This window comes from Labrus bergylta, chromosome 6 (genome assembly GCF_963930695.1).
Source record: "Labrus bergylta chromosome 6, fLabBer1.1, whole genome shotgun sequence".
Taxonomy (NCBI): domain Eukaryota; kingdom Metazoa; phylum Chordata; class Actinopteri; order Labriformes; family Labridae; genus Labrus; species Labrus bergylta.
The window spans coordinates 9,203,218-9,230,822 of NC_089200.1; the positions used below are offsets into that span (position 1 = coordinate 9,203,218).

Genomic DNA, 27,605 nt, shown 5'->3' on the forward strand with positions numbered 1-27,605 from the left:
AATATTAGAGATTGATTGTGGCCCAAGGTTTTCTCATGTTTTCGCATGTGCTCTATTACCATCTATTTATTGCACTGCATATTCTTGTTTGGCCTCCTTTTACATGGTTTACATCTTTTTCCCTGCTGTTGATGTTTAAAACAAGGCTTTCCCAATCTGCATCTTAAGATACCTAATGCATATGTTTGAAAGTGTGACTGTCATACATCCAGTAAAACCACCTCTAAGTATGTTTAAAAGCATCCTGAAATAAGACTTGTTCCAATATGGATATCACGTTAAGATATGCCTCTGATCCTGTTGAATTGGAGGTATCAGGCATGAGCATTATGCCAGTCAATGCTTCTTCCTGATCATTATCAGTGTTCTTATAATGTGATAATTGGGACAAGTCTCATATTTTTCCACCCCAGGTCCCCCACAGAACAGGTTTAAGAAGCCAAAGTGCTAAATTCCCCTCATTTAAATGGGTACCATGCCACAGTTCCCTCGCGAGCATCAGCAGACATTAGCCTCAAGCACAGAGAAGGATTGTTACGTGGCAGGAGCTCTGTTTTCCACTTTACCGGATGACACCTCTGAGATTCTCCAGGAGAAAAAAAAAGCATTTTGTCAGCCTTATATTTTACCGGCACATAACCCAATAACCCTGCTAATGCACTCTTGGCCTGTGATTTGTTCTCATTTGTCACAGCAGAAAGTGCAAGGGTAAACGCCGCACTGAAACACGAGCCAGAAGAGGTGGAGGAGCTGCATCGGCTTCTGCCCTCCACAAGCTCCCAACAGGTGGAGGGCGGACAGGCCTGAGGACAGATAATTAGTACCACCCTCATTGATTTGTGCAGATTGATGTACTTTTAAAACAAGTTGGGTTTCTATTTTTGCCTGCTTGAAATTGCACGGGGTTTCAAGTTGTTCAAGCATCAACGTCAGGACTTTTAACAAAGTCAAATTGCTGGATTGATATAATAGAGAACGCTTTCACACGATATTTCTGAAGCCTTTGCAAGCTCAGATAAATGGATAATTTGTTCTCTTATTATGGTAATACTGTTCTTGAGCTAATTTATTTGCTGTTGTCACCATCTGTGGTGCGAATCACTCATTGCTGTGGTGTTTCTGCACAGCTCCTGGCAGTCACAGATCACCTGTCAATCACAGTGGGTGATGCTGTGATATCTCTTTCCTTTTCCGATTTTCTCTGTTGATAAAGTTTCTATCGTTGCAGCTGGTGCTCTTTTTTATCTGCCAAACTGCTGTTTCTGTTTATTGTGAACAAAAGAGAAACGTGTTTTTTCATGTGTTCCAGAGAATTATTCATGGACACAAACCAGACTACTTTCAAGATGCATTATAACTTGATTAAATGAAGTGGTTTTAAAATATATAGCAGGTTGATGCTGTTACTATAGTGTGGCTCTGCACGCTGGGGATAATGCAATTAGATAAAACAATGATTGTGATTAAAGTGCCTTAACTTTCAGTGTTCCCCTTTTCTGATTCAGTAAGCATTTTAAGAACTGTGGCCGCTTTAAACAAACATAAAGTCCTAATTTAAAGAACCAAAAAGGAACTGGACAGGATCTGAGGCGTTGCTTGTCAACAGGCAAGGAAGGCATTTGCTTGGGGCCCCAGACCTTTGGGGGGTGCAAATCTTTGCAATGACAGTAACCTCCCTAAGGGGCCCCATCTGACAGCACTCATTCTTGCTGCCCTGCTAAGTGTTACAAGCATTATTGCTGTGAAAACCAAAGGTTGTCAAAGAAAGTCAACAAAGAAAAATGAAGAGGAATTTTCTGTCTCTAGGAGAGAAAAAAAAAAGAGCCTTATACTTACTTTCACCATTAATGAGGTCCACCTGGAACACCTATTGAGAAGCGCTGCGAGACGTGTAGCTCAAAGACCTCCTTATTTATCTGATACTTTTGACTCATTTCAGCCTCTGCCTAAAATGATTCATGTCAGCTGCTGTCTCTATAAGGCCCGCCTCCCCATGTGCCCACTTTCCTCTGATAAGCCAGCTCTCTGGTAGCCTTCCAGTGGGGCATAATGCTGCAGGGCTGCCAGGGGATGGCTGCTCTCCTTCTGGGAGAAGAGGGCCTCTATGTAAGAGGTTTCTAGGAACTATTTTGTGATGTAGTGCCCCCTGCAGACTTATCCTAGGATTACTCAGACATACATTTGCATCATGATTTGAAACTTTGCTCTCGTCTAGTATAAGCATCCAGCATTGTAAAACTATATGTGAGCTTTAAAATAAGGAACAGCATAATTGGTCAACTTTGAGCTGAGCGTCAGCACCGTAACCATAAACTGTAGGCCTACTATTATCTTACTAGACTCAAAACCAATGGAAAACTGGTCACTGCCCAATTACATGGCAGCTGAGTTCTAAGTCAGTGAGTTGCCAACTAAAAGTTTGATATGAGGTTTTAATAATAAACACTTTGAACTAATGTGCTTATCTCTTCTGTCCACTCATCTCTGGAGAAATGATTCCTGACCATATTGCAAAGCATTAGTTATTCAGCTTCTAGTGGCCCTTAGTGTCTGTGTGCAGGCAATCCATTTATATAACAATGGCCAGCTTCTCGTGTGCATCCCTGTGTGGCTAATGACCAGAGTGACATACAAACAGCTCCACACATTTTCAGAGGGCACTTCAGAGAGCTAACACGGTCGGAGTTGTTTATTTCAGACCTGGCAGGCTGCATGTCCAACAGTCCTCCAACAATGTACAGTGTCATTGTCAAATTATATTTTTAAATAGACAGTACTGGCAGGGAGTTCTGCCTTGGCTGATGAGAGAGTGGATGAGTTCTTGAGTAAAAATGACTGTACTGTTCTGTACTGTTCTGTACAGTTCTGTACAGTTCTCGTTAGATATTTAGTATACTGTACACCAGTGGTCCTCAACTGGTCTAGCCTCAGGACCCACTACCAACTCCCTTGTGAACATTGCGACCTAAATTTCGGAATCTCTTCAACCAATCACATTGAGATATTGAAAATTTGTACAGTTTGGACCTCAGACGGTACAAAACGTGACAAAAAAAGAAATGGAACTAAACCAACAGGTTTAAAAAGTGCTGCATAGACATTTTTTTTCAGCACACATTCAAGTCACCCAATGAAAACAGTTCGACCCACTTTGGGTCCCGACCCACCAGTTGAGAACCACTGTTGTACACAATGTTCTAATTTGCATAATTCATTTATTTCCATAGGGCGGTGAAGTCAGATTGAACAAAGACAATATAAATTAACCTGAAATGAGACTCACGCTTCTCACTCATTGTAGACAGTCATGACTCAGAGAGACATTTACAGAGGATATACTGGATTTCTGCTTTATTTAGGTGGACAATGTTGCACATTCTGCCCTTAAAATCCTGTCTAATACATACTGAGCTTGCTATTCATTCATGTTTAAATAAAGATACTAATTGTCTTTCTTCGAGGCTTGTTATCTTTTAGTATCACTGTCAGACTTTGTGAACATTTGTATTTAAACATATATGAATCTACCGGTTAACATATTTTAACATGCTTCAGAGTTAGCAAGAACACATTTTATTTACACATTTTCACACATTTTAAATACATTCTAATGTTCCCATTCAAATATTTGTTTCTCTGAAACACACTTCCTGGTTGTGGATGGCGCTCTAAAAAACATGAGCACATAAACACACCGTATTCCACCAGGTGCTAGCAGTGTGGACTGTACCAGGTGAAACTTTGTGAGGGGGGAGACTCAGTGGTTCCTCTTTTACAAACCAGTTCAACTCTGGCTTGAAAACTTGGTGCGGTTATTTTGCATTTTGATGTCTTAATGTAAAGACTGACTTCATACAACAGCTTTAATGGTCAGTTTTAAATAAGTATGTGCGCTTTAAATTTCATTTGTTTGTAGAGATGTGGTTCGACCAGGAAGTCTTTTTTGTTTGATCCATGTGGCCTTCTACATTTCATAGGGTAGGAAAACATCTAACAGGGAATTAAATCATTTCAATAGATACAGTGGAACATATCCTTAAAAGATGAAGAAAATATACCACAGAGAAGAAGACGAAAAGTGGGAGGGAGGAGTCAAGCGTATTTTATCAGGGTAAAAACAACTTGAATTTAATTAGAAAATGAGGACAATTCAAACCTATAGAGGCAGCAGAATTGCAACTACATAGATGACAACTGCTGCTCAACCCCACAGAAGAAGAAAAACAAATGATGGCCTCATTGGTGTTTGGCTGGGGACGCCTCTCTTATGTAAGTTTGTTTTATATTTAAACAATTTTCAGATTATTTTGCTTCTCAAAACCTCCCCAAACTGCTGGTTTTAATCAAAGGCAGCTAAAAAAAAAAAATGTAGATAACCAAGATGTCCTTTCATGTAGGGTTTCATTTTTTCAGCAAGGTTTTGTTTTTTAATGCATATGCCCAACTTGGACACTGACTCATGCAGTGGTGGCATGAATACAATTCAGTTACTCTTTCTGTCCCCACTAATCATAGTTTATTCATGTGGATTCTTGTAATCCTAGAAAGATAAAAAACAGTGGCAACATGTAAATCTTCTCATCTTCTAAGCTTAATTTTTTAAAGGTCACACATTGTGCAAAATACACTTCATGTGCCCCCTAGTCTCTCTACAAATCCCCCCAATCTTGAGAAAAGTCCATCCTCTCCATCTTTTGCCTGCTCCACTTTTCAGAAAATGTGTGCTCAAGCAGGCTGTTTAAAGATTTTCCCTTCATGACATCACAAAGGGCAGTAACCCCTCCCCCAGCTAGGTGTTTGTTCTGCCTTCTCGCCGTAAACAATAGGACATGGAGCGAGAAAGCCTGAGCCACCCAAGCCCTTCCAGAGAGGGGGCGTGGTCAGACACAGCTCATTTACATTTAAAGCTACAGACACAGAAACAGCCTGTTCAGAGCAGGGCTGAAATAGAGGGGTTTATAGGCAGGATCAAATACAGGATCAGAAACTTCAAAAAGCAGATGCTTGTCCAAAGTCACAGTTTATAGTCTTGACATAGGAGATGTACAAGATTGATATTCACAAAAGCTACCATCAGCCTGATGCAACACAACCCTTATAGTTCATCGTATGATTTGTAAAAAAAAATAAAAACACAGTAAGCTGATGGTTTTCACTTGCAGCAGGTGACATTTATCATTTTTGTTGTCAAATTCAGTTATTCCTCACCTGAAACTTGGAGTAGGATTCATCCGTCATGCCCACGGAGAGGTATTAGTCAGGTTTCAGGCCTGGCTGTAACGGAAAGGTCAGGAGATTTGTCTCTCCCTTAAGTGTATTTTCTCTTCTCTGGTTTCTGAGGAACAGTGAGCTGTGATGTTAAAGCCGGGCCACAGCCTCCACTCCATCACGGCAGACATCTCAATCCGTTTCCACTGTTAGCCTTTTATACCACATTTACAGCAGCACGAGTTCTCAATACTGATCAGTCACTGCTCCTTTCCTCTTCATTTATCACTACCTCCCTCGTGCGATTTTTCTTTTTCCCTCCTCATTCTTTTCTCTTTAGCGCTTACAGCCGCCTGCCTTCTTCCTCTCCCCAGTAGCAGACCAGTTCATACATCTCTTCTGCCTCCATTTTTCCTCCTACCTCTTTCAGCCCTTTTACCTCCCCACAACCTTTTCGCCTCTTCATCATTTGGTGAAGGGCTGAGTGAGGCCGGATGCTGGTAATCTGGCACTTTGATTGCATAGGACATGCATGAGTGACACCAAACCTTGTTCCCAATATCCCCGCTCTTTGAGTCATGACTTTAATCACTACTAATGGAGGGTGATAAATACCTGGGACCAGATGAGAGTTTAAAAGGCACTGTGCTGGGATGACAGGGGGCTTTGAGGAAGAAATTGGATTTCCTTGTGTTCTTATGTGGTGACATAATGGTTTGGCTTAATGTATTACCTTAAGGCTGGTCAGTGCTTTGTGAGTGACATGTGAATTGCTTAATGGTTAACTACTCACAACTGAATAAACCCAGGAGAAAAAGCCCTGCTAAACCATTTATTTGATGCTGATGCCAGGCCAATATAGAGCTATAGAAAGCACAGCTGCTAAAGCTGGAATTTGGTGACGCTGCCCAAAACCGCTGTGGCCAAATCAGGGTTTTAGACGGCTGAGGGTAGAGAACCACAGAGGCCAACGGGCTGCCTGTATTTTCTATTCCTACCTTGATAAAAGGACACAATGGAATAGCTGAACAACTCAGGAAATAAACCCTATAAAGAAGATGATTTAACGCTTTAGTTTTCATTTTAAAAATGTGTTTTAATGGACTTAAGCAAACTCTTTAAATTGTATCCTTTGGGGGGGGGGATTGTTGAGTATTTTTTTTATATTTCCCCTCTTTCAATTGTTTTTGAGCACATTTTAAATATACTGCACCTTGACGCCTTGTTTTTCAGGACTCTCTGTGATATCTGATGTGCCTGGGAAACTCCTCCCATTTGTAATATTCCTGTGTGCTGCTAGCTTAGCTAACAGGGTGCTAACAAACTAACAGGCTGTTTTTATTCATATATTTTTTTCTTTTCTGTTTCACTATTGCAAACTGGGAGGACAGTATGTGTTTTTTTATATACAGTATATGCATAAGGGCTTATACATCTTATTGGATACAGGTTTTGAAAATATGTCCTTTGGTCTCAAAATTCAAAATCCACATGCCACGTACAAATATGACCTTCCTTCATATTAAAATGAAAACATCAAATAAAGTCTTATTAAGAGTTCACAAAAATGTGGTGAATTCTGAACATGCAACAGAAATAAAGTTCTTTAGTTGGTTTTCTGTGAAGACTATTGTTCATCTTACCTTTTCATGAATTTCAGAATTTAAAGTTTGGATGGAGCCTTTCCAGTTAAACTAGTTGAACAAGTGTACCAAAGCAAGTTCAAATATTTGCAGAGAAATCTTTGTTTGGTTTGTCAAAGACTTTGGATTTGGCAAAGCATTCCATTTTGTTTGTTTTTCCCATTGGAAACTTAATCTTCCTGCTTCCTGTCACATAATCTTAAAACCAGATGCAACATATTGATCAATAACAGTAAATTTGCTTTACTAAATGTGATTAAATCCTTAGATTCTGGGTAAAAATAAGTTTGTTTGTTTATAAAACTCGAGAGAAGTTGGTTTGTGAGGCCACGAATGATAGTAGCAACAATGTTGTTTTTTTTGAGTCAGTTATTTAATTTCCAGTGCTGACTTTTTTTATAAATGTTTTGTATAAAAGTAAGAAAATGACCTGCAAACCGTTACCAAAGCTTTATTGTCCAGAGACTTGGAACTTTAGCAGTACGCTCTGGAAGGTTTCAATTCGCTCACTGTTGGAGAGCGCTTGTGATCTGAGTGTCCCACTGAGAGATACTGAGGGGTCTGCCTTTTGGTTGGACATCGTGTTCAGGTTGTCGTATGCCGCCCTGTGCCCTGAAACAGGTGGTGTGGCATAAAATATTCCCTGAACGACCAGACGAGTGTTCTGAATTCAATCAAGAGACAAGAGACTGTGAGTCACACTCTGAAGACCATGCAGGCCCACAAGAACAGAGTTAGAAAAATTGACAACACAATTTTCAGTTAAATACTGAAATGATACTACACTGTAAAAAAATAAATAAAAAAAACTAGTTGTTTTAACTTTAAAAAGTTATTGTGTGGGCTGCCTTAAAAGTTAACTGAACTTAAATAGATACATTGAGATACATTTTTGATTATTCCAAAGAAATACATCTTTCTAGTCAAATAAAGTTGACATCAAGTCAGTTGTACTTAAATCTTTAAGTCAACAACATTTTTCTCAGTTCCTGTGAAATTATCTAGTTAAGGCAAAATGGTCTATCAATTTCTTTTGACTTGAAATCAAAAGTTAAAAATACTTTATCAAAAGTTGAATCCACCTAAAATATTGAGTTAAATGAATTCATCAATTTAAACTGAATTTGAACTTTTAGTCAACTAAAATCAGTTTAGTTTATACATTTTTAGTGATTCTCTCTTTTGTGGAAACTTTCAACTTCCTTTCAAATAACAAAAAAAAAAAAAAGTATCCCTACAGGTTATTCATTTTATCAAACCAACCAACTTTAGTTTTCAACCTTTAATAGCAGATCGGATCAAATAGCACATCTAAACATTTACACATGTTTTTACCTAAAATACTCTGCTGGCTTGTTGGTAAAAACATCTCCAGCCAAGAATGTGTGGAAAACAGTTCTCTTTCTTTTGCTGTATTTACCATTTATCAGTCACTTTTCTTAGCATTTTCAGATGCAATAAACTTATAAAATCAATAATTTACACATTTAATAAGGTGATACATGGTAAAACAAACACACAGAAAAGACCTGAGAAAACTCCCGACCTCAGTGTAGTGCCTACACAGCTTTACTAAGTCTTTTTCTCAGTCCATGGACCCTTGAAGGGGCAGAGGTCTTCTGTATGACTTTAAATGTACACTGCACTTTGTAGTACAGGCCCCTGGACGACCTCATCTTCTATTTCTGTAAGAGGATGGTGACATTTGTATCCTTTGTTATGCTGTCCTCAGTCTCTGTAGATTTACAAAAGAGAGAAAAAATATATATAGCAGTGAAATGTTTGTAACACTCTCTGAGAAACAAAATTTTTAGCTGACAGAGCCAAGTTGGTGTGATGTATGATAATGATGTAACACTAGGGCACTCTAGAGGGAGTGCTGGGTCTGAAATGAATTATCAAAAAATAACAAAACAAAAACATGACACGAGTTTGTTTGATTTGTTGTGAACTGAGCACAGACACAAAATATGGTAGCGCCCAGTAAGACCACGGGTTTCTTTCTTCCTGCAACAGTATGTAGTTAAAACACTATGATCTCCACGCTTTCAGAATACTAGAGCACACGAGAGCTAGCAGATTAGCACTTTAAACTAGCGCTAACAATCAGGAACTAACAACATGTTAGCTCACTGACTGTTTCCCACAATGCAAAGCGCCAGGTGCTTGTGATGGTCAGAGCTGTGCATCAGTTGAGAAAGACTAATTGAAAATGAAAATCCAAACCAGGCCTTGCATAAATTAGTTTAAACATCTACAGTTCTTTCCAAACGTCCTGCACATGCCTCACGTCTTCAATATTTCTGATGGCAGGATTTAGGAGCTCAATCTGTAAGGGCGCGGTCTCACTGGCCATCTGTACTGTGTTGTACTCAAGCACGATTGACCCCCCCCCCCGCTGCGCCATTGCCACGCTGGCCGGCACAGCGCGGTCACACTACACAGGACTATCCGTGCATGATTACCTCTTGTACATAACGTCGTAATACAACACATGCTTTATGTTATTATGAAGCGTGCTCAGTTGACAAACAGGCAGATGAGAGAGAGAGAGAGAGAGAGAGAGAAAGAGACGTGCAGTCGAGTCATCTGCACATCAGAGAAAAACAGTGCGCCAAAGCCAAGGAAGTGTACCGTGCCTGAGCGCGATACGGAGCGGTCACACTGGTCAAACAAACTGGACTTTAGCGTTGAAGCATGCTTGGGCACGGTACGGATGGCCAGTGAGGCTGCGCCCTTAGGGACTTGGATTGGGACTGTAGGGTCGCAGGTACAAATCCTGGTGTGGACTAAAACATGGAAGTTGTCTGGTGAAAAAAAATATAAACCATTTATATTACCTTTCCCCCCCTTAATTTAGACCACAATACAAAGTCAATGTAAAAGACATGAATTATTTTCCCTCCAGTGTGGACTGGACTTAATTGCGCTCGGTATCTATAGCAGATCTATTTCACAAAGATCAATATTTCATTCTCTCATCTCAGTGGCTGCCTTCTCAATGATTCGTGAAGCTTTTGAACCTGACTTTAGTTACCAAGGCACTGAAATTAGATTATTTGTTTTTAAAGGTTAGTTTGTTGTTGCCGTGTCAAGAAATGTACAACCACAATCTTTGCCCCCGGTTTTTGTAAACATCAAATAGAACTTAATGTCTTTGAGGTTCAATCCTGCCTTTCCTGTGCCCTTTCTTTGGGCAATCATTTCTTTATTAAATTTTTTAACATCAAGAGACCTTAATTGATGCCTGAGCAGTACTTTAATGTCCAGTTATTGGCCCAGCTTGTGCCCTAAAATGAAATATGCACAGATCCAAATATGCATGCTTCTGAAGCCTGTAAAGGTTTGCTTTCTCTATACCTCTTTCTCTTTAGGTGCGTTAAAATTGTACTTGAGTCTCATACGGAATTTCAAGGAAGCAGGAAATATTATATTGTAAATACTGTCGGGATCACATTCTCACTATTAAAAAAGACTCGCTGTCAAGAAGTGAAATCTAAAGAAGTATAGCTGACAGATGCCACCTTCATAAACTTGCAACTCTTTCTCAAGATAATGATGTGAGGCCTCCCTAGAAATGTATCTGATAACTGTTGAACTGAGGTTGAAATGCTGACACAAACTCCTCCATGTGTCTCTACAAAGTACCAAATAAAGCTGTTGTTTCTTTGCCCGTGGCTCCAGCGTCATATTCTCATTCTTTGCACTGCACAGTTTATCTCAGATGAAAATCTTGATACTCTCCCTCTCTCCGCTGTCTCAGCCTTTCAGCTTCCTCCTCCCTCAAGTTGCTTCTGCTTAGCGGCTTAAAATACACCATTGTGTGAACTTTACCCATTTTACAGCTCCCTGAACGAAGTCACTCAGACGTGGAGATGATTAAAACGAAACTGACAGATCTGTAGTGAAGTCTGGGAAAAGTTCATGAGCCCCCGCTCTCCATTAGTTTATTTAGATTGCCTTAATCTGATATGAGCTATTTAAAGTCATCACCCAATTATATATGCTCTTTTTGTTGGTGGCCCTGAGCACTGGGGTGTGGATTTATTTATTGCCTCCAACCAGCCCAGCCCAACACACACACACACACACACACACACACACACACAAATGCATAAACCGGCTGAGAGTTCAGTTCCATTCGGAGTAACACTGGCAGCCTTTTGAAAATCATATGCATTCATTTTTAATTCAAATCCAAACTTGGTTGTTTTTCTGGTTGCAGAATATGTTCTATCCTCTCAGGAAACTGGAGAGATCAAATGCTGAATTAATTTCTCATCACTCAGCCTTGAGATTGGTTGTTGTCATTGTTTTCTACCTGACCTGAGCTTCTTTGAATGCATTTCTCCAAGGTCCACATAGCATATATCATTACCAATCAGTGGTTATGTTGTATTTTCCTGCTTTCTTTCGAGTTCTGTTTTTAGAGCTGCTGAGAAAAGTTTGAACATTTAAAAGAAGAGTAGTTCGTGTGTAGGATCCTGGGGGTCATACTAGAAAGCAGTGGCGATTCTAGAGTCTGTCCGGGCGCTAAGCAAAAATTCATTGGGGTCCCCTTCCAATCACCATTATGTCAACCCTTAGCCCTCTTCCTCTTTTTTCCTCTTTATTTATTCTCTCCCACACAGAGAATTCCTCTTCATTTTCCTTCTGTGACTTTCATCGGCAAGCATCAAATTTCACAGCAAAATAGCATTCACTACTACAATCCGACGTCCATGACACCCGGCCATCGGACTGTTTTGTCCCGACAACTAACGCCGTCCTCATTCATGCACGGCCTGCTCTGACCACCTCAGCGGCAAGGAAACTCTCCCTATCCCATTTTTCTTAACAATGAGTGGTCGTTTACCAACTCTATTGTAAAGCGCGGCAAGAACACATTTGTTAAGAATTGGCTCGATACAAATATGATTGATTGATTGATTAATGCAATGCTAAGCAGGGCTTGGAGAAGGATTGCTGTCAGATGGGGCCCCCTTAAGGAGGTTTCCTACTGGCATTGCAAAATTTGCATATTTTTAGCCACTGCTTGGGTTTAAAGTCTTCAGCACTTTGGGATCTCCTACTGGCCTGAAGCCTCAAGAAGGTACCTGCCTTGCCTATTGATAATCAGCGCCTCTGTTACAAATCAGTATTTGCATTTATCAGGGTAACTGTGTGGTTAACTCTTCAGCAGTGGTGGTTGTTCCATAGAGCGTGCTAGTGTGCCACCGATTTTTTACACACCACCAACCAAAAGGAGGCGGCAGAGGGATACGTTGCATGTGACATAAAGAGCGAGTCGTGCAGTTTCTCTGGATCAGACCACTGACTGTTTATAAAGATGGTTCAGAGCAGCACACCTGACAAGCATGAGGCAGCAATTATATTTGTTTCCAAAGGGTTTAGGAAACATTTGCCAGTAAGTAGAGAGCATATGGAGTTGTGTGTTGAGTATATTAATTAAAAAAAAGATTGTTTCTGAAAAATTCTTGTGATGCTAATTCTGTAAGCCAGTAGCCAAGCTAAAAAAGGCACTTTTTAGATCAAATAAAACGGTGATAAAGTCACGAGTCATGAGTTCAGACACTTTGTAAAGGCCTTTCTCTAGTATATGTTTGCATCATGCTAAGAAACTAAGATATACTTCCCAGCCCATCTGTGAGAAATTGTGCCCACCCTGGAGAACAATGCAACAGCCCTCACTGGTTTTCCATGGGCTGATCACCATGGTAACCTATGCTCAAAAACTCAACCTACTCTGGACCAGGTTATGTTAAAACACTTTGTCTTACCTGTATGATTTTTGAAGCCAGGTAACTGAGAAATAACCTGGTTATGTTGAACTCACTTTGTAGAATAGATCCCTGGACTTGGTTGAGGTGATCAGATGTTTTCAGGCGATTGTTAAGTTTTTGTGCAGTTTCCATCCAGCGACTGACTAAATCAGGTTTCACTGTTGAAACTTCAGAAATGTGTGTGTCTTTAAAGTGTGTAAATTGGTTGCCAGGCAACATATTTAGTGCAATATAATCAAAAGCAATTAACTTTGTAAATTTAAGGTCACTTAAGCTACACAGGCTTTCACATGACTCTAATTCCTGTAGGTGTTCAATTGATATATTAGATATAACTGACAAATTCACTAACTTTCTTGAGTCTGTTTTCAGAGTTTTCATTAAGGGAGTATTGACTTTAAAACTGTGGCAGGAAGCTATCCTATTTTTTGGAAACCAAAGACGCATTAGGTTTCCTTTAAACTCGAGTTAAATTACATTGATTTTCACTTTAATTTATTTTTCTTCTGCACATTATTATTATAAATATGACTTTACGATTATTTAGCATTTCTATATGCTTCCAGCTTCTTAGGCTATTGGTCTTGTATAAAGTTGCACATACTGTACATACAGTACATCCCTATTGGTTTTAATATACATGTATGTATATAAATATATTTATACTAATCTATCATATTCTCTATATTCAACACATATATATTGCCATACATCATAGTAAATGTGGCGCCACATGTTACATTCATTTGGTAATCCGTAAATTTTTGCACCAAGTCACTTTAACAATCTGTTCGCACTAAGCTGCTTCTTGTTTTTATTTCAGTTTTTTGTATTTGTATTCATGCCTTTGTAAGGAGTGTAATAAGCCGTTTTGGACAGCTGTGTGGCTCAGTGGTAGACTCGGCTGTCTTTCAACAAGAATGTAAGCGATTCCATCCCCAGCTCCTGCAGTCACATGTCGAAGGGTCCTTTGGCAGGACGCTGAACCCCATATTGTTCCCACTGCTGCACCATCAGTGTGTGAATGTGGTGTGACCTGCGATGTAAAAAGTGCTTTGAGAAGTCAGAGGACTAGAGAAGTGCAAGTCCATTTACCATTACAATCCAATTTCACCTCGGATTAATTACGTACCTTATCTTATCTACTTCATCAAGTACACGGAGAGATTGATCAACCATCTTCAATACTGCTTTTCTAAAGTTTAATCAAAAGGTGTAAATGTTTGTCAGTAATTCCTAGTGGTAGTAGTTAACAGCTCACTTTTTAAGATTGCTTAACACCAGTCACATCAGGCAGTCACTGGGAAGTTTGTGGTGCAACCCATTTTTGAATTAGTGATTGAGCTCACAATAAGTATTAACATTTTTGGTGTGATTGTTCACTTGATTAAATGCAATTAGAATATCCATCGTCACTTGCTCCCATCCGTAACTTATTTTTTGAAACCTCATCAATTTAATGACTTAGATTGATCCAAGATTATCAAGATCTTGAATTCAAAACAATATAAACCCAATGAAAGTCCAACAACTGTAACATTGACTAACATCCTCACCCTATATCCGCTGCCCATGGCTGGCGTAAACATAAAAAGAAATGGCAACAAATGGGTTCGATTTTACACGTGGTTCCCAGATAAATCAGACACACAACTGCAGACAAAAAATGAATTCAGTACATTTAATTGTTAATTGATTCATTGCACACCTGCTCAAGTGCAGAGTCATACTCAATGTAAAGCTTTAAAAAATACAATCTCAGTCATCTCTGACGTGAATCTGAGTGCTTTCTTGTTGAATCTTTTAAAAATAAAATACAGTATATGACATAAACCTTCTATTTAGAGTCCTATTCTTTGATATATCTGTAAAGTAAACACTGAGCAACAGGGCAGCATTACTGGTCAACGTCAAAGATACTTTCATTCATAATTAGGTAGTGTAACTTTCCACATAATACATGTGCATTTCCCTTTGTCTGTGTAAACACAATAGTGTATTTTTTTTAAAATTATGTGTAGAGTGCGGAATCATGTCCTACCCTTTAGAAGACAGCCCTCACATTAAGTGTAGAATACATGACCACTTTCTATTGGCACCTGAATAATCATGAACACTACTTCTTGAGCAGCAGCATTTTTTGTGCATGCTCGATATATCGTACAGACATGTTTCCCAATCTCCCTTTCAGAGATAGCTCAACAGGTTTACAATACTTAACATGTTTTCCTCAAATAAAAAAAAAAATATTTTGGATCATTGACTGTACACAATACCAAAAAACAATGTGCTTTTTCCCCATATATTGTGTTCAACATGCCCTCCATTGGCTGTAGTTACAGTGTGCCCAGCTCCCCCCTTTTTTTTTTTTTTTCAGTGAGGCAGGTGGTCGTCACAGGATGCATCAAGGAGGCCTCTCTCCGTGAAACTTTCGGTGTCTGTACCTGCCGTTCTTTTCCTTTGCCAGGTTGATGCAGGCATTGTGCTTGTTGGTCTGCAAGTGGTTCCAGTACTTGATGAGTTCATTGGGGTGGAACTGATGGGATGTGATCAGGTGGCTGTACTTACAACTGGAGTAAGACACCCGCCAATGGTTGAAGAGGAACTCATTGGGAGGGGGCGCTGGGTCGATTCGCAGCTTGGCCAGGCAGATCCCCACATAAACGTCCTCAAGGTGCAGCCTGCGTATGCTGAGGGAGGCCTGGTAAATCAGCTCGGCCATGTCCCCTGAGAACACGTACCCGGTCCCAGAGCAGAAGATCGGGTAGCGCTCGCTCGGGTACAGCTCTGGCGGCATGTACCACTTGCTGTCCTTGTTTCGATTTGGTGCATAGCCCCTCATCAGGTAGCCTGTGAAGTACCTCTGCTTGGGAGGTAGCTCCGGCCTCAGCAGCTTTTGGATGAGATATTCTGTATTGACAAACATGTCGCTGTCAGTCTTCATTACATAGGTGGCGTGTGGGCAATAAGTGGCCACCCAGTTCATGCCCATCAGGGTTTTGATGGTCAGGTTATAGTAAGTGTCCTGGTAGTCCTGTTGGATGATATCATGGTGAACACGACTCTCTTCCTCGATGCTGCTCTGGAGGAATGTGTCCGAGCTTTTTGCTGTGCCAAGAAGGAAAAGGCGAACAAACCCCAGCCCCATCGCTATGCTCTCATTCCCCCATGTCTGACGGATGGCATTGCGAGCTTCAGCCTGGCCTGGTTCTGCAGCAATGAGTAGGATTAGGAAGGGTGTGCTGTCCCTGCACTTGTAGGGCTCGTTCAGGATGTAGCGGTAAGGCTGAGCACTGAGCCTCCCTCCAACACCCATCTCCTTCTGTAAACTGTTGTTAGTGCTCATTGAGTCCCCGAGCCCCATTACTCCCATCCTGGCTCCTCCTCCTCCTCCTCCTCCCCCTCCTCCCGCTGCCTCCCCCGCTGCCCCATCCGCCTGCTGAGAGCTGAGGTTGAGCAGAGGCTTTGGCGCTACATATCCCGTCTCTCTCCAAAGGCTCCTGAGGGAGCTGCTCTGGTTCGCTTCCCCCTTGGGGCTGCGGAAGCCCCTGATGGTGTAGGCCAGCGGGTTTTCCCTGGGCCCACTGCGTCCCGGCAGCCAGTCTTGATGGCTGAAAAACAAAAAGAGGGTGAAAAGCAAAGCCAGAGAGAGGAGTCCGGCCACATGTGTCCGAAAGAGCGAACGCTTGATGGTCCAGGTCATCTTGATGGGACAGCAGTGCCGCCGTCTCCACTGCATGGTGCAGATCGGGGTCGCAGGAGGCTGCTGCTGCTGCTGCTCGAGAATGGGCGGCGGCGGCGGCGGTCACATACAGTCACCTCAAACATGTGGTTGCCAACAGTCAGAGGGTTATCTGAGCTGGCAGATTGGTTGGAGAGAGCCTCCTGGCGGAGTCAGGGGAACGTTTGAGCCCCCCAGTGCAGCTTGTAGTAGGGTTAAAAGGGCCCCTAGTGGAGCAACGACGGCAATGTTACTCTGGCCATGGTGGCGTCTCCCCGGCTCTTCTTTGGCACTGTAGACAAACACAAGTTCATGCTCTTTGTCTTCTCTCCTTCACGGTATGATAAGGGTCACCTCCTCTGTGTTTGCTCTCTATAATCTGAAAAGAGAAAGAGAGAGAAAACAGTGTTAGAAGCAGTCTGAACATCACCACCTTTTAACTGGCACTGAGCCACATGTCAATTGTCTGTTTTGTTTTTTTTTCTTGTTGTGGGGACAACTGAGGTTATTTCTTAATCATTCTATTTGTGGTTTGTTTTGACACACTCTGTAATTAAGAATTAATTTCCTCCTGCTGCAAAAAGCCCCAATTAGAGCTTTCTGTAGAAGCTGTTGCCACTAAAATGGCAGTAAATGGTGCTTTTGGTAAGCTGACTTAACATTTTGAAAGGGGGAAGCTGAATAAATATGACAGCATTGTCGAAATTTTGATTGGACAGGGACATAGAACGTTGCATGCTCTGGGAGGTGTGGCTCTCTGAGGAGAGTCTCTGAGGGGAGTAAGTGGAAGAATAATATAATTTTATTCAGAGCATGTTGGAGGGAGAAAGGAAGATTGCTGCTCTAGAAATTACCGAGCACATTTGAAAAGGAAAGGCACATCCAGATGTGTGCCTTGATGCTGAGCTACAGCACAATGCACATTTTCAGAATAAATCAAACTCACTGTAAACATAACTCACTGAAATGAGCCACAATGACAGGAAAATAAGACCATTTGATCATCAAAATCTCATCTTGCAGTTGAGACCTAAAAATAGTGTAGAATAGAAAAGGCTTTGTTCTTCATGGAAGCTATGAGCTGTCTGGTGCTTGACATGGTGAGGTGGTGGATGCCTCTTGCATGTCATTATTCAGCTTAACGCCTGGGGCACACGTATAAATTGCAGGTTTGCTCAACGTGGTGCCGGGCTAACGCTACTCTAAGCCGCTTGGGCGAGCGAGTGTCATCAGCCCCCCACTGTGCGTCGTAAGCCAGGGAGGAGATGCATCTGTCAAAATGAGTTTTCAGGGTCCAGCAGGCAGTGGTGCCGAAGCCTGAGCAAGCCTCGGGCGATAACAGCCTTAACCTGCCATTCACCTTCCACCTTTCAGCTTATCAACGCTGCCTACTGTCCACCCGAGCTGCTCCGTCTTTTACCATAAACAGGAATACATACAGCACATACAAGGCAGCACGCACATGAAACACAAACACGGCTGACAAAGAGAGTGGTTGCATCTGTTGCCCGCAGGGAGATGTGCCCAGAGGGAGAACACAAAAGGAAATCAAGTATGCACGCGTTCATTCTCTAACTCGCACAATCGCATACAATCGGTTTGCACAAGCATGTATTTAATCATATGCATGCCACACACTGCTCACACAGTATTTTTTTTTTTTTGTGTGTGTTCAGAGACCCACTAACACAACATCTCACATCTAATGCAGGGCTGACTTAATGATACACAAAACAAAAATGTTGCACACATGATCACTCTTGTGTATAGACTCAGAGAAAAGATGCATGTGCACTTCACGCATTATTATATACACACTAGAACATCATAATTGTTGTGGATATTAACACATACAAACACACACACTCCCAAACACACACATCAGCAGAGACTTTCAGGGTGTACGAGTGAATATCAAGGTAGCAGCAGTGCGAGTCTTACAACCACACGGGGGAGAGTCTGACTGTGACTCTGCGCTGCCTTTTCATATAAGCCTACACGTTTGCCTGCTTTTCATTAAATTGCAGATACTGAACAACAGAGCATTATTTTGTTTCGATGCTGCGCGCCTGTCGATTGAGGCATTCCGATTTTCTAAACCTCCAATTTTCATTTCCAGCTATGTTTGCTCATTCATCATGACAACTGGCAAGGAACACGATAACCTTTTCAAGGGAGTGTGCTTACCCAGCGCAAGCAATTACGGGAGAATGAGAGGGGCCAGGGCCGGCTTTGTTTTAAAGGTTAACATACTTTACATCGAAAGCATATCCAGCGCTTGAGAGATTTCTGCTGTCAACTGAATGAACACCTAGTTACGTGAGTTTCTGATGAAGTGTGCGCGCTCAGAAGGGCACATAAATACACATGAGGACAAACGTACCAGATTCCCACACACGCTCGCATCCCACACACTCGCATGTGAGGTCCAGTGTGTGGCTTTGTTTTGCTTTGTTTGTCGCAAATGCCAATTTTCTCTAGGAATCAGACATGACTTTTTTTTTTCTTTTTTGCTTCTCAGCAGTTCCATTAAGACGTGCCAACACCTCTCCTCATTTATTCATTTTCTTGCCTCCAATCAATGTCACTTCTATGCAAGCCAATTAGTTACACTAGCACTAATTAAAGCCCCAGCGATTCTGCAGCGGTCAATAATCTGAACGCAGGCTGGGGGAGCGACACAGTGACATACTAGACATACATAATAGCGGTGTCCCTGTCACAGCATAGTTTCCAGTCTTTGTGGGGAAAAAAAAAATACAATAAATGAGGAAAGAAGTACAGAGAGGTATGACCATCGTTCTTCATGGTTTGCTTCCTTCGTTTCCATGTCTACAGTAAAGGGACCTTGCCCGTTTTTTACCTCCACATTGTGCGTAATGCATGCGAAACAAGCTTTTCTTTTGTCGATGAGTGTACGACCTTCATTCAGTAAAACAGTCCACTTTGCGATGGTGACACATTTTCATCAAGGGGAAAAAAGAATGCAGCTCTCATTTGAAAAGGCTCTTAAGAGTGGCTGTTCACTGAAGTTAGAGGTTAAAAACATGCTTTACTGAAATAGGCCTGACTGATTATGTGGCTGAGTGACGCTCAGCCACATAATGTTCCACCTAATAACACTGCCTACAGTGAAAAATCCATTTTTCAGCCGCCACATCAACGAGTTACCTTCACTTTTAAAGTGACGTAAAAGAAACATTTCCTTCAAGATTTCTTGAAATGTTCTTTGATGGAGGGGAAGTGAAAGAAGATAACGTTACCTTCCAATCTACTAAAGAAATCATGGTCTGCTGTGGCTGAATTTCAACTATGGCTTCATGGTTTGCAGCTTACTTTAATTTCCATCACAGCTTCACTGGGCAAATTTGTATCAGAAAAAAAGATAGTTTTGTCTTTCAAGTGCAGAAAAAGGTCGAAATACTTTTCTCTGAAATGTTTCCGTTCCACTGTTAGAGTCCTTCAGTAATTCAGCTAATTTTATATGACAGATAAAAAAAAATCACACTCAAGGTTTTTAAGCAGGGAAATATTGTTGTACGATTAAGTGGATTATTAATCATTTAATCAGCTAATCATTTCTGCTGTAATAACGTCAAGGCAGTTCAATTGAACTCAAACAACTTGAAGTGGTCCAATAGTGAAATGGTCCAGAGCTAAGAAACTAAACTTTAAATACTAATACAATAATTTCTATATCATGGTTGCCTTGTATTCTTCTGCACATTACAGGTTTTAAGGTTTATTTACCTGCTAAAAGTTATCATCTATTTCAAAGATAAAGATCAACTTTAACTAAATAAAATCTGAGAAACTTTTGAAAACATGCACAATCTGTGTTGTCGTGTAAACTGGCAATATACAGTTCCTCTAAAAACAAGCATATGGTAAAGGGGCATTGCAGTTCCAGTTGTGGGCCATGCGCAAGTAGCCTAGTTGGACTACAATAACAATGGCGGACTCCTGGGTTCTGTTTGTGAAAATGTTGACTGACATGACTCCCACTCGACATTTAAAAAAAAGAAAAAACACACGGTTTGTAGTTAAAGTCACTCAGAGTAGTAACAACCCCAACTCATCAACTTAGCTATTTTAGTATTTACACGCCTCAGCGCTCTGTAGGAGGAAGAGTATATGGACACGCACATGTTGTTTCATTACGAAGTCACACTGCCAACTACTGGCCGGTGTTGTAAGTCGTTTTGCAGATCTATGTGCATGGCAGTTGTTATCAAAATGTTGTCATCTGAACGCTGAATATTTGAAATTGAAAAACTATTACATTTTCAGTGACTCGTTTTTGTTTGAACGTGGCACAAGAGAAGCACCACCATGACTAACCACATCTGATACATACACAGTCACTCTTAAATTAGAATTAGATAACTTTGTAGCATAATACTACTTGTAACCTAAACCCAATTATTTTTAAATCATTGCAATTTTGAATACAAGTCATGAAATCGTAAAAGGCGAATAGGTTAATCTGAATAGAACTACTTCTGTTCTACTCCACTATTTTTATACCCAGGGACTTAGCTGACTTCTGAAGTGTCAATCAGACTCTTAAGTCATTTCAGAGAGATTTATAATGCCTGATTTTTTAAAAGCATCAGTGTCTGTTGTACATCCAAGTGTTTCCTGAGAAATGTAAACTATTTGTGTTCCAGTATAAAGAAGCATTCGATCTGATGCATACCTTAAAGTTCACAGGGAAAGATGCCTTCTGTTTTGTTACTTTTTAACTTTAGACTCTGCCCTGGCACTCTACTTTCGTTAGATTCAAGTAGGAAGCAGAAGAAAAAAAAAGAAAGAAACCCAGACATAAGTCTCAAAAAAAAACATATTGTGTTAAAGAGCACATTATCTTCTACGGCTCACTCTCTCTGGGACCGCTCTTCATATAGCCGTCTTATAGCTTACGTTAGCAAGAAACTGAATCTAAATTCTGCCCATGCGGCTTGGCCTGCACAGCAGAGTTTGAAGAATTTCATATCTGCCTTTGTTCTCTCGAGGTCACGCTGGGCTTATCTTAAAAAGGATCTTCCAGGGAATTCAGTCCACGGCTTTGTTCTGAGCACTCACTTGAAAGTAAAGATGGTGGGTGAGTCCAGTGCTCTCCCCCTTTAGAGCTGCTACAGTCTCATCTTAATCCCTCCTTGTCCTGGTCACTTTCCTCTTCCTTGTACGGCTGATCTCTTCCTCAACAATCTATCATTTTCTGACTCTTGATTTTCCATCTGATTGCAGTGAAGGGTTCACAAACACTGCCAAGAAAACAAGTGAAAGGAAGAGGAAGGGAGTTGGTGTTGTTGCTCTTCCTCTCCCCATGACTTTAACTTTCAGTCTGATTCAGCCGAGTTATTTGACAAGCTCACGGTCACGATTTCTTTTCTCAGCCAAATTTAAGTACGGGGCTTCTGAATGTTGAGCAGTCTAATAAACAACTCCCATTGTTTAGGCGGGTGTAACTGAGTTTGAATTCAACAGAGGAAAGATGTTAAACATCATCTGTTAGCGTGAGAGAACTATTTCTACTATCAAACTATTCAACAACTTTTTGTTATGTTTGGGCCATTTTCGTCTCTATTTTATAAGACAGCTGAAGAGGGATTGGAAATGTCGGGAGGAGAGAGTGAGAAGGGAGGACATGCAGCAAAGGAGCGAGTTCGGATTCGAACCCACAGCCGCTGTGATGAGGACTATCGCCTTGGTACATGGGGCGCAAGACAGTTCATCCAGTCCTACTTCTTTATATCTAACTTTTCAACTACTTTGCCTTAAGCTAAAAATTAGTCTTTTTAAGCTAGCTTCTCTACCATTTTAACTGCTGTGTCCCAAATCACTCACTCATTCCCTACTCCCTACTCACTTATCTGGTGAGTTTAATGCAGTGGACTATATAGTGCACTCACTCAGCAAAATTAAAAAAAACATTTCCAACACTACTCGCTCACTCGCCGGCCGCTGACAGTGACGTCATTTTTGTCACTCAACTAAAACGAGCAGCTTCACAACGGCAGAGGATCAATAATAACGGTAAATAACGGCATGAATTTCATTGATGTATGTTATATTATACTGAGAGGTTTTTTTTTCACAAAACATTTGCAAATAATAAATACATGTAAAATCGCTCGTTAAAAAAAAAAAATGCGATGCATGATGGTATATATTGCTCGGGTAGTGACCGTCAGCTGTGCACTACTTTTCACAATGCATTGTGGGATACAATGAGTGGACTATAGGGACTGCACTGTGAAGTGAAGTGGGAGTGATTTGGGACACAGCCTGGGAGAATAGATCAGTTACTTGAAGCTAACTTTTCTGTCCTTTTGTTTTCTTACACTTTTTAGGTTCATTTATGATAAATCTTATTTTTTTTATACTAAACTTCAGCTTTGGCAGTTCGGCTACTTTTCATTATTTTCCAACTTTAACGAGGCCTGTTTCAAATCTTGACCAAGCTAATTTGATGAGCTATTTATTTCTTTTAGTATCAATTATGCCAACATTTGAAGTAATTACTCACTTATGTGCTCTCTCGCTGCTGTCCAAATTGCAATCATAGTAAGTGGAGATGAAGTGTTAAAGCTGAATGCATGCAAACCCATTTTTAATCACATTTTGATTTAGCCTCAATGTAGCCTCTGACAGCCGCAGAAGTACCAAAGGAGGCTGGATGGATGAAATATAATGTAATAAATAAATTGTTAATCAATAGGGATTTGCCACAGTGTGTTTTTCAGTTGGTTATATTTTAATTAATTATATCACTCACTGCTTGTAGCTTTGTTTAGTCATGTATAATAGTATCATTAAACAATGTTTTGAATCATCCAACACTGAACTTTAGGGCACAAACCAAATACAATGTGAGCTCATTTAATGTGTGGTACTTCATGCATTTCATTCAAATTTGAAACATTCAACAGAGACATGTCTGAAAAAAAAACATTGGCCTCTGTCTCTTTGAGAAATTCACTGACATTTGTGTATTCAGTTTTCACAAGAGGAAAGCTTCTAGTCCAAGTAAAAACTGTATGAATGTGTTTTAGGGTATTTGAGTGACCTGGTGTATCTCTGACTCAACTAGGATAGGACCGCTGGGAGAGGGAGGGTTTGCGGTCTGGCTAAGTCTTGCAGAGCCGATGAGTGACACGGCCAGCAGCTGTGTTCTTTTTTTTTTTTTTCTTCCTTTCAACCGTTCATCACGAAAGGATGGTCAAATCTGGGCCATCTCATCCTTAAAGGGTCAGTACACTCAAAATACAAATACAAGAAACACATTTTCTCACTCAGCTCTAGAGCTGTCTTCAGTACCTCACCTTGCAGAGAGGTTTCTGAGAGCCCTCTCTCTTCACCTTCATACAACACAGACAGGTTTACTTTTAACAGAAACTGCTCCCCCATGAAACTGCTCCTATTACATCTACGAAATCATCAGAATAACAAACATTTTGCTGTTAAATCCTTAAAAACTTTAAGTCCATCAATCCTATTGTTGTTCGACAGAATTATCTGCAACTGATTTGATGTCGGTCAAGGTCACTTTTCATGAACAATTTAGCTTCTAGATTAAGGAGGAGCGAGGATTTAATGCTTTCAATGCGAGAAAAGTGACAATAAATGGACTAACGTCTGGCTTTTGATAAAGAAAAGATCAGTTGGAACGACACTAATACTGCTTATTCGTAGTTCTCTAACCTTTTGTAGACCAGAAAATATGTTTACTTTTGAAAAAACTGAATGAATATTACCATTAACACATCCCCACACTTAAACATGTCACTTTCCCGTGTATGGAAAATGTGTTGGAGGCAGGAATCCCAGAAAAAAAAACAGAGAAAAACTCGGCCAAAATAAGTGAGAAAATGTTGTATTGTACTTTGTGTGAACCGACCGTTTAACGCAGAAGTGAGAGCCAAATAATGGAGACATTTAGCGTCATTTGTCCTTATAAGAAGGCTGTGACAAAGAATCGAGCAGCCTCTTAAAATACAAGAGACCACCGGGAAATAAAGCTTTGCCAGCTCGGCGCCTCTCCAGCTGTTGTAAATATTATATGACAGTTATTTCCTTCCACTCTGTGAGAGTGATATCAAACCTTTCTCACTGTGCTGCTGACAACTTTTACAGCTGAATTTAAAGCTGGAATTATTTCCTTTTAGTCCGTTTATAAAGCCCGGCCGTAGCCTCTTCTCTTCCACTCTTATGCGGGGGTATCGCTTTGACGCCACAGCAATAAATTATGAGGTGGTTTGAAAATTAGACCCTATTAAATTTTCATAGTCCAGTGGGCAAAGTGAATACCCAGATGGTGAGCTTAGCTGCTGTTTTTTTTTTTTTTTAAATGTCCATCTCAGCAGTTAGCACATATCCCTAAGCATGCGAGAACTTCAGTGCCAAATAGTTCAAGCAGCTGGACGTGATGAAGTGGATAAAAAGCGCTGTTAATTGAACTGGATCAATGGGAACTCCCTGGCGTGGCTTCTTGGCAGGTGTAAGGAGGGGTTTCCTAAACCTGAAGAAATGAATACAGTTTAGATAGCTGGCCCCCCTGCTTTTTTTTTTTTTTTTTTTTTCGGGGACAGTAATTGTAGCTTCAGAAACCGCTGACATGAGAAGAAAATTGACTTTACCCTGGGCAGGGAGGAATTCAAGTAACATTCATCCCTGAAGGGAATAAAGTGAAAGACAAATCAAAAGCATTTCATTTTCAAGTGGTAGCATACACCTGCCTGGAACACCTGCCTGAGTGGCCCTGGGGTGTCACTGCAACATTTAAAGAAGCCACTGGGGGTCCCAAAAAGTGCCTGATGGAGGAGGAGATGCAGGATGTAGGGAGGAAGAGGGATGGGATTGATTGATGTATTGATTGATGGATGGATGGGTACTAGTCAAGGCGGCGGAGAAGGGTGGCTGTCTGGATGTAATGGAGGGGAGAGGAGGGCGGGGAAGGCTAAATGAATAATGAGGATGTGGAGGACTGATGAGACGTGCGGCGCTGCGTACCTCCTCCTCCTCATGCTGCTGCTGCTGCGGCTGCTGACAGGGCTGCGGTCGGCTGACGGAATGTGAGGACCCCGGTGCCTTCACCCGCCATCACCACCTCCTTGGATCGGAGACAATCTGTGCTTCAATGCCTCTCCTCCTCCTCCTCCTCCTCCTCCTCCTCCCGCTCCCCCTCCTCTAATCACACTGACACCTTGGATGTGTTACGTCCCTGCTCGTCCTCATCCCCAACAAGCACAACAAACCTGCAGGTTTTTGTGGTTCTCCTCCTCCTCCTCCTCCTCCTGCAGCGTCTCCTCCTTGTGTCCGTCACTACTAGTTTAACATTTTTCTTTCACCTCCCTTATTTTCTGATCTAGTCCCGGTGTTTCTCCCTTTTCCAGATGTGTTATCTCGTGCAAAAAAATAAACAATAAAAAAAAAAGGAATGCAGGGAAGAAGAACACCAAAGCATCCACACTCCGTTTATCCGCTGGAAGGAGGAGAGAGCAGCGGAGGGAAAGCAGCAGGAGTGCGGCTGCTCCTTTCCGATGCACCGCTATGTGATGTGCAGTATCAGCGCAAAAACAAAAGAGAGAAACAACAGAATAATAATAAAAAAATATATATATCCTTTCCCACCTTTGAGTCAAATCACTGCCAAAACATGTTCCCCGAGTCCTGAAGGCAAAACCAACAAAAAAAAAAAACAACCAGTCGCCTCTCTTCCACCTCGCTGCCGTTCGTCTGTCCCTCTCGTTCTTTGTTTTTCTTCGCCTCCGCTCCTCCGTCTTGGACCGACCCCTCTTGGATCTCTCAGCCGGGCAAGGCAGCTGCTGGCCCGGGCAGGCTGGCTGTCAGACAACGCTACACTGACGGATCTCTACCACGTCACTGCATTATTAGCGGAGCATCTCACGTGACCAAGTTAGACGCTCGTGTTGCGTTCATTGGGTGTGGGTAAAAAAAAAAGAGAGAAAAATCCACTTCGTCAACTCACACGTTCACACACACAAACACACAGGCTACACACTCACACATTGACAGAAACACGCCCCAGCAGAAAATGTGCTGCCACACCTACTGGTATAATTAAAGCAGGCTAAAGGAACAGCCTGCATATTGTTGTCAGGCTATATTAGTTCGTTGTTTTTGACAAAATAAGAGGAACAACAATTCATTTCAATTGAATTACTCAACAGTTAATGTACTGTCCTGAACGCATCTGGAGGAGGCATTGACAAATGAATAGATAATCTAATCTTGTTGCACAAATGAATGTTCCTAACCTGACATGCATCCAAACATTTTATTTACTCTGTTTCCTAATTTGCGGTTGTTTTCTGGAGATACTGATTTACTCATATTGAATCCCAGAGCTGCAAAAGTCAAAATACAAACATCGAAGCAGGATTAAATTGCCTTATTGGTGTGTGCAAAGGCAGAATGGCATGTGACAGTCAGGCTGAAAACAGTGACTGAACACAGACTATTGTTTTGTTTTTTCAGATTGAAGGGAGACGAAAAAAAGTCCAAAAGAAAGTGTCCGCTGTTGATCTGTACGCCGCTCCTCTACCAGATAAACATACTTTGGAGCACATTTAGTGAGCTGACTTTTTTGTCTCTCTTTAGTCTTGTTGCAGTCATGCACCTGAAATATTGTTTAGGGTTGAGTGCGCTCCTTTTTTGCTGTTTTGTTTCTTTAGATTTCCAGAAAATTATTCCTTTAACACAAGAGTACAAACTTTGTTATCCCAGGATAATAACTCATTATCACGGAAAACCAGGGTTGTTATCATGACATAAATAAGTCCAGATCTCCCGGTAATGTCTCGTTAATGCAAAAAAAATGAGACAATAAATGCAAGCATGTTCTGCAAATGAAAAGAGCTGCAATGAGGGAAACGTGCATTCATACCAAATACAATGCAAATAGGATACAAAAACAATGCAGCTTAAAACAGACAAACAAAGGGGAAGAAAGCGCTGCAGAAACACTTATAATGTCATTAGAAGTACTTATAATGTCATCACAGTGGAAGTGCTCCAAGCTGGTTGGCTGCCTGGTGCAGCATATTTTCCCCTTATAAGCCAACGAAGCATTGAGAGACAAATAATGAAGTATTTATAACCAGAGATGCTTTACAGGACTGAAATGGTGTTTTTTTTTTATGTAAGATTGTATGTGATGTGGCAGCTTTATTCTGCTTTTTACTCTCTTTTTGTTCCACAAAACAAAACGAAAATGCAGGAAAA

At 41.1% G+C, this 27,605-nt stretch overlaps 1 protein-coding gene across 2 annotated transcripts; it reads right to left on the reverse strand.

The window, feature by feature from the left end:
* Positions 1 to 14,301: 14,301 nt before the first annotated feature.
* Positions 14,302 to 26,289, reverse strand: b3galt2 (UDP-Gal:betaGlcNAc beta 1,3-galactosyltransferase, polypeptide 2). Of its 2 annotated transcripts, none has more exons than XM_020637289.3 (2): positions 25,992 to 26,289; positions 14,302 to 16,734 (listed from the first exon to the last, which is right to left on the reverse strand). In XM_020637289.3, the coding sequence occupies exon 2, from the start codon at positions 16,371 to 16,373 to the stop codon at positions 15,039 to 15,041; it is 1,335 nt and encodes a 444-aa protein (XP_020492945.1). In that variant the 5' UTR covers positions 16,374 to 16,734; positions 25,992 to 26,289; the 3' UTR covers positions 14,302 to 15,038. The 2 variants fall into 2 exon arrangements, with proteins under 2 accessions (XP_020492945.1, XP_020492944.1); XM_020637288.3 differs by having other exon boundaries at positions 25,371 to 26,289.
* Positions 26,290 to 27,605: the final 1,316 nt, after the last annotated feature.

Excerpts from the sequence above, each read along its gene's own strand:
- b3galt2 (XM_020637289.3), bottom strand. The coding sequence starts at position 16,373 with ATGCAGTGGAGACGGCGGCACTGCTGTCCCATCAAGATGACCTGGACC.